Source organism: Plectropomus leopardus, chromosome 7 (genome assembly GCF_008729295.1).
Source record: "Plectropomus leopardus isolate mb chromosome 7, YSFRI_Pleo_2.0, whole genome shotgun sequence".
Lineage (NCBI taxonomy): Eukaryota > Metazoa > Chordata > Actinopteri > Perciformes > Serranidae > Plectropomus > Plectropomus leopardus.
This window is the reverse complement of record NC_056469.1, coordinates 35,448,592-35,456,267: the sequence shown is the minus strand read 5'-3', so window position 1 is coordinate 35,456,267 and position 7,676 is coordinate 35,448,592. Positions and strand designations below refer to the sequence as shown.

Here is a 7,676-nt window from a genome sequence, read left to right as displayed (position 1 = left end):
TATATATATTTTTTACTATTTTTCCCCCCACTGTGGTAGCAGACTAAAAGTGTCTCGCCTTTAAATATGTGCAACTTTAAGCCTTAATAAATTACAAACAGGTGAGTTATGTAAAAGTTCACCTGCTGTTCAGTCCTCATGAATGTTGAAATGAACTACAGAGACTAAAGCTGTTTTTGTTCCAGGCCGTAAACATGTTTATTTGGGCATTTTAAGATGGGGGTGTGTGAGTGTTTTCTGTTTTGGAGCCAGCCTCCAGTGGCCATTAGAGGAACTGCAGGTTTTCACTTTTTTGTTTTATTGGCCTCATTTTTCTGCCTAACAGGATGCAGCTTGATCGTAACATAATGATACTTTATTTGTGTATTTTAATATGAATTTAAAAAATCTGTTTTTATAGTTTTTGATGGTGGCTGGATCACAGCAGGCAACAGACAGTGTTTAAGTGTGTAAAAATAACCCGTGTACTCGTTGTTTTAATGCAAAGTGTCTGAATGATGAACACGCTTCTGTAAATTAATGTTGGATTATTTGTTCTGCGGTCACACGTCAGTCAAACACAGGCACAAGATCAAATGTGAGACTGATTTATTGTTTGAGTAAAAAAATAAACAAATGCTCTTATTTACATCATATGTACAATTTAAAAAACAAACAAACATTAAAAACACTTTTCACATCAAAACGTTCACTCTGCTTTTAACCACAGATTAAAGTGTCAAAACACGCTGAGTCGTCGTCAGAAAACTGCTGAGTCACTGACAGGACACCGCTGAGTCAGCAGTTGTCAGCAGTGCTGAGAAGTGACGGACAGGTCAGTCCAGGTCAGTCCAGATCAGTCTTCAGTCCTCAGTCCATCTTGGCGAAGGGACATGAAGTCCTCAGAAGACCTGAACCAGGTTCGGAGCGTTAACGGCGTCCTCATCAACCTGAAGGCAACGAATACCAAAAATATAAAACTGTCAGATGGATGAAACCAAACTTTGTCTTTTTTATTAATCTGGTTTCATCTTCTCATTTTATTTAAACTAATTTTATCTCGTCTTTTTTAAGTCTTTCATCTTGTCTCGTCTCCGCTCTCATACCTTGTCTCAGTTTTGTTGTCTTATTTTAGGTAATGTCATCCGTCTTATTTTGATATTATTAATCCCACATTGTTAATCTCATTTTATCTTGTTTTATCTGACTTTATATAATTTTATGTTGTTAATCTCATGTTAATTAAATTTATATCATCTAATGTTCTTAATTGTTATTTAATCACATGGTGTTTAATCTCATTTTATTTAATCTGTTTTTAATCTCTTGTTGTTCATCTCATTTTGTCTCACTTGTGTCTCGTTTAATTTAATCTCTTTTCTGTAAATTTGTTCATCTCATTTAATCTCATCTCACCTTGTTTAATCTTTTTTTATCTCATCTTTTTAATACAGTTTCATCTCATATGATTCTGTTTAATCTAAATGTATTTAATCTAATGTTGTTAATCTCATTATTACTTAATCTCACATTGTTAATCTCATTTAATCTCACTAATATTTAACCTCATGTTGTCATATCTCGTCTCAGCTCCGGCTCAGGTGAACACGGCTGTAACCTCCCGGCTGGTCTCACCTCGGTGTACGCGGGGGGAGGGGGGTAGTAGGTTTCAGGCGCTCTCATGAAGAGCCCGCCCTCGTCGTCATCGTCCTCGCCGCCGTCGTAGTCGTGGAGCAGCGGGGTGCGGGGCTCGTCCACCCTCAGGTCTCTGTGGATGTCGCAGTAGCTGGGAGGAGCCGAGGGGAAGGAGGACCAGCTGGATCCGGCCTGGCTGCTCAGGGATTCGGCCTGGCTGCTCATGCTGCTGGTCCTGCTGCCGACGCCGCTGAACGGGATCGTCCCGATGACCAGCGGCAGCTCCAGGATCAGCTTCTCGCTGCCGGGGATGTGCAGGTAGATCTGCAGGAAAATGAGAGGACGCTGAGTCGAGTACTGAGTCATTTCTGTTATTACGTTTCATTTGTATCTTTTTCTGTTTGTTTGTTTATCTAATATCTCATTTTAATTTACTTCATTTAATCTCAGATTATTTATCTGCTGAGAAAAGATTCTCGTGTCTAACGTCAGTCTGATTTATTTTGTTTTAGCTGGATCTGTAAAGACCAGGTGAAGGTATATCCACACTCATGCTCATCACTTTAATTTGAGTTAATTTTTTTAACATATATAATCTCATCTCATTTTACCTCGATTTTTTAAAAATCTTTCCTCAGCATATCTCCTGTTTATTTCCATCTCATATAACTAATATTTATCTCTCACGAATTACCTCATTTAATTTAATTTAATTACATTTTATTATTCATTATTTCACTGTTTCTCATCACATGCCCTCCAGCAGCGGTCTACCTGTGGCGATGTCATCGGGACTCACCATGAGGGCGTAGTCCACCTTGATGATGTCACAGCCGAGCAGCGTCGGGCGCAGTTTGGGGACTCTGATGGTCTTCCCCTGCCACATGTCGCACATCCCAGATATGATGTGGTTTCCTCGAACCGCCGTCAGTTTCTGACGCAACTCCTGAAAAAAAACACATCACAGATCAGATTTTTCGCATTTTGCTGTTAAAGACGGGAAGTTGCTCTGCAACCGGGCTTCACCTTAGTGCGTCCGTCTGCGAGGTACGAGTGATGGGCGATGATGGCGGCCTTCGGCACGACGATGCGTGAGCACGTGTTTTCAAACTTTGCGTTGATGCTGATCTCTTCTCCCTCACAGAAGCCCTTCCTGTCGATCTGAGCGCTGATGGACACCTGGCCGTCAGGTATGAACATGCAGGTGACTTTCTTCTGTTTGGAGGCTGCAGCCGGAGCCTGAGGACGACACGGGCGACCGGTCACACCTCATAATCCCTATTTTCAGATTATTATTCAGCATTGATTTGTTTTTTGATTGAACTTCCTCTGGAGGGAGTGACCGCCATCGTTTGCAGCTGTTTGTAAAACCCGAGTCAAAAGCTCTCACACCTGAATTTAAAGCTTTTTAGGATCATTTTGGACCAAATCATGACGTTCTTCTGTTACTATTCTTATACTTTAATGCTATTTTAATACTAGATAATACTGGTTTTATTCCTTTATTTTATTATTATCATTATCATTTACTTTTTTCTAATTTTTAAGTAATTTTCTTGTACTTTTACACTTTTACTTTTTTTCCCTCAAAATTTTGGGGTTATTTCTTTTTAAGTTGTTCATAGCCTTTTCCCATGTTTTTTTTTTTTTTTAAAGATATCGATCCAATTTGTTTAGGTTTGAAAGGGTTAACCCGTGCCCACCCCTACCTTCCCATCCTCTCAGTACGTCATCCCCGTCATTATTATTGCAAATAAAAAATAAAAAAGAAGTGCTAGATAAATGTTTGTAGTGATTAAAACCTCACAAACACAAATTAAAGACAGAAGATTGAATCTGAGTCACTTTAAGAACCTAAATTAAACGTTTACTTTCGGTCATTTTGTCAAACACATTATTAGTGTCAGCTGATTATAGTTTGAGATCTCTGCAGAACATGAAGAACCATAACATATAACTAAGTTAAAACTGTGTTTCTGTTTAAGGCGCCGTTTGACGCCGACGGTTTGAAACATCCGTAAACTGTTTTTAAAGAACAGAAGTGAAACAAACAGCTGAAGGAAAAAACCTGATGAGTAAGGAACCATCTGTCGCTGACGTTTCACTGCTAAAATATTCGTGTACGTGTTGAGTTATGGTGTTTTTGTACCAGCAGGTCGGGCCGGTTGACGTCCAGCGGCTCCTCCACCTCAAACTCCCGCTCACAATGCAAAGCATTCTGGGAAGGCCTGTCCAGCTCTGCCCGCACGTAGTAACGAACGTAACCAAACTTTCCTTTATAGGACGACACCAGATTTCTGAAACCGACCAGAGGACACGTCAACAAATGACTGATCATTTCTCTGTGATCAATAACTGATCAGTGGTCATTTCTCAGTAATCAATAACTGATCAGTGGTCATTTCTCAGTAATCAATAACTGATCAGTGGTCATTTCTCAGTAATCAATAACTGATCAGTGGTCATTTCTCAGTAATCAATAACTGATCAGTGGTCATTTCTCAGTAATCAATAACTGGTCAGTGACTCACCCTGGTGCAGGAAGCTCAAAGCCAAACTGGAAGCTGTACGTTTGATCAGGCTGCAGCAGGAAGCAGCCGTCCGAGTCTGAGGACGAACATCATTTCATTAGATTTTAATCAATTTAAATGATCGATACAGAAATCTGAAGGGAAAATATACAAATATACCAAAACATATTTATACCCCCCCCCCCAAAAAAAACACAAACCTGTCAAATAGCATTCACACTGCAAATGATGTGAAATATACATGATTATTTTACTTATCTACAAGATTAAGTACTGTTTCTTTCGTGTATACACTGTGAATTATATGTAAACTATACATCAGAGAAAAATATGCAAATTAATATTATTAAGCTATATAAACACAGAATTAACAATTCTACATTTTTTATATAGTTTTTCTCCATAAAATATAGGACATTATCTAAAACAAATTACTTAAATGTTAAAATATTTTTCAGATTGTCTTTCATTCAGAAACTACTCATGAAGATATAATTTTTTGCAAAATGTATATATATATTTTTCCAAAAAGAGAAGTTCTCACAACTCCTATATTACACATCTAATTAAAGTATACACTTTTTTAACTATGACCTCACAAATACTATTTAAACTGCAAATATATGCTTTAAAAAATATTTAAAAAACAGAACTAATATTACTGCCACATCCTAAAAAATGTCGAATAAAAAGCGCGCAGTCTTCCTGACCTCTGGAGAGTCTCTCCTCCAGCCGCAGCTCCTCCTCGTACTGCAGGTACTCCACCTCCTGGCTGCGGCTCTTGCGCTTCTTCCCGCCGCGGTAATCCACGCGGGCGCAGCCGGCGGCGGTGACCCTGAGGCCGGTCACCCTGCAGGCCACCGCCGCCCTCAGCTGCACGGAGCCGGACAGTTTGTCCCCGCTGCTGTAGAAAGACCTGCCGGGGTCCGAGAACAGCAGCTGGAAGACTTTGAGCTTGTTGACCGGAGAGAGGACCATGACGGGACCGAGACACCGAGTCTACACCGGAACCGGCGATGATCAGTTTCACGAAATGAAGTGAAGTAAAACCGGATGATGAATGAAACTTTGAGTGAAATTCAATAAAACGGTGAATAAAAACATCAGATCAGAAATGAGACGCGTTTTTGTGGTTAGTTTGGCTGTTTCACGGTCCGTAAACAGGTCGGGGTCAGTTTTATACCGGGGAGGGGGGGTCCCGGAGTCCCGTTACCTCTCACCGGGACGCACGTGTGCAGCGTGTGGACACGCCGAGCCCGGAGGACGGAGCTCTCTGATTGGCTGGCACGGGCCATTTCAGCCAATCACAGCGCAGAAAGGACGCGTGGACAGCTCGTGCTGCGGTGGCTGGCGGTCCATAAATGAGAGACAGCTTTTTAACAGTAGAGTCATCAGAGTGAGAATAGAATCAGATTTACTGTCCAGCTGCTTCAATAACAACAATAACAACAACTGGTCCTCACTTATATCAAAAAGTCACTGAAAAGCCTCGTGCACAGACCAGCACGTGGTTCACCTGAAGACAGGAAACCTCAGACTGATAGTATTAATATTTAGAGCCTACTTACTAACAATCTCATATGGTTATTATAATGTAATTATTTAATTTATTTTATTATTTATTTAATGTATTTATAATTTATTTATGTATAAAAGAAATCTACCAAAATATCCCTAACTAAACAAAGTCATTTAGATTCATTTTAAATTCACTTGAAGTCATTCAGATTCACAATAAATCAATATAAAGTCATTTAGATTCATTTTAAATTCATTTACAGAGATTTTATCTCCAATCTGCTCCTCTTTGAATATTTATTTTACAACCCCAATTCCAAAAAAGTTGTGACGTTGTGTAAAATGTAAATAAAGACAGCATAGGACTGCAAATGTTTTGTTTGACCTATATTCAGTTTGGCAGAGTTCAAAGACGATATTTAATGTTCAATCTGATGAAGTTGTTTCGTGATATATACACTTTTTTCTCTGGTATTACCTCTGGTATTTGTGTTATTATCAGGGCTGCTGTCTAATTGTTTTTTTTAAATTTACATTTCATTTTATATTAATTTCCTTGCTAGTTTCCTACATAGTGACTGAACTCGCCTTTGTTTACTTTGTGTTGGAGATAAACTTTGTCAGAATTTTAAAAAAATGCTACTAAAAGAGATACTCCCCCCCCCCCCCCAATAAATTAAAAATCACAGGTAATAAATGGATTTAATAACATGTTTATCTGCTCTAATGTGTAATTAATGTTAGTAAGTCAGGATAACTAGTTAATAACTACAGTACACGACCGTCTGGGGACCACTGCAGGTCCCAGGACCTCAGTTTGAGACCCGGTGGTGTTCGTGGGGACAGGGTGCCCTCTGCTGGACTGACGAGGACCTAATCTCATCAGGAGGAGAACAAGACGTTTAAAATATAAAATATGGTTGAACAGTGAATCATTAATGTGCTAAGTTGTGGCCTCGTTGTTACAAACATAATCAGAGTTGTGTATCATGTAATGTTTTTTAATGTCTGATAATAAACGTTTTTGGGCCTGAGAGATATTTCAAACTTGTTTACACAGCAGAAAAATCTGTGGACTCAAATAATTATATATTTTATTTTATTTATTTTTTTTATCTCTATATATCTTTATTTATAAATATATATTGCTATACATTGTTAGTTTTTAATTTTTAGCAGTCTCGCACTTTGAGCTGAATTTTATGTATGAAAGATCCTATACAAATAACGATGATTATGACTGATTGTTAATATTTTATGTATAATGATTACGCAAAAAAATTACATAAATAAGCTCACAAGCTTAATCATTTCTGACAATCATTGCTGTTGTGATTCTTGCTCTTGTTTTTTTTTCATTTATTTTCATCCTCTTATTCAGTAAATAAACATTGGGTATCTTGAGAGAGGCCACACAAATCCAGGTTATTAGTATTGTTATTATTATTGATATTGTTAAAAAAGTTTTTTCCTAAACAGCATTTAGACTGAAACTAACAAACTAACAAGAAATCATTTTTCAACAATTGATTAGTGCAATTTTTAATTCGTGTAATTTCCCCACATTGATACACGTCGTCTGGTGGTGACGGTCATGTTATTAAATGCATTGGTATAATACAACAAATAAATAATACTTTGTTATATTACTGAAGTATTTTTGGGAATATCTGTACTTTAATTGAGATATTATATTTCTCTAAACATTCAATTTTACTCCGCTACATTTAATAAATAAAATGTACATTAGGAGGACAGAAAAGATGGATTTTGCTCGTTGACCGTTTTTTTTTCCCTTTAAGTGTAATGTGGCCTAAATTTTAACATGTACATTACTTGCTTGTTTCATTTTTATCACCAGCATTTAATTGTATTTTATTTTCAATACTTAGTACGCATAATATCACAGAATATCTTTTGATAACGTAAGTACAGCAAATTTCAGTGACTTCAACCTCGACCAAAGTCAGTTTCTGGTCAGAAATCCGTCACTGATCACATGTTATAAAAGGT

At 37.8% G+C, this 7,676-nt stretch overlaps 1 protein-coding gene across 1 annotated transcript; it reads right to left on the bottom strand.

Annotated features, from left to right (window-relative positions):
• Positions 1–571: 571 nt before the first annotated feature.
• On the bottom strand, positions 572–5,703 carry LOC121946372 (thioredoxin-interacting protein-like). The gene is made up of 7 exons (XM_042490938.1): positions 4,856–5,703; positions 4,146–4,221; positions 3,764–3,911; positions 2,641–2,853; positions 2,414–2,560; positions 1,615–1,938; positions 572–929 (listed from the first exon to the last, which is right to left on the bottom strand). The coding sequence occupies exons 1-7, from the start codon at positions 5,121–5,123 to the stop codon at positions 882–884; spliced, it is 1,224 nt and encodes a 407-aa protein (XP_042346872.1). The 5' UTR covers positions 5,124–5,703; the 3' UTR covers positions 572–881.
• Between the last annotated feature and the right edge of the window lie 1,973 nt (positions 5,704–7,676).

Bases quoted from the DNA above. Each gene is read 5' to 3' on its own strand.
- LOC121946372 (XM_042490938.1), bottom strand. From the start codon at position 5,123: ATGGTCCTCTCTCCGGTCAACAAGCTCAAAGTCTTCCAGCTGCTGTTC. The intron at 3,912-4,145 runs GTGAGTCACTGA...GGTCGGTTTCAG, and splicing joins TTTGAGCTTCCTGCACCAGG to AAATCTGGTGTCGTCCTATA. The intron at 2,854-3,763 runs GTACAAAAACAC...TGTCGTCCTCAG, and splicing joins TCAACCGGCCCGACCTGCTG to GCTCCGGCTGCAGCCTCCAA.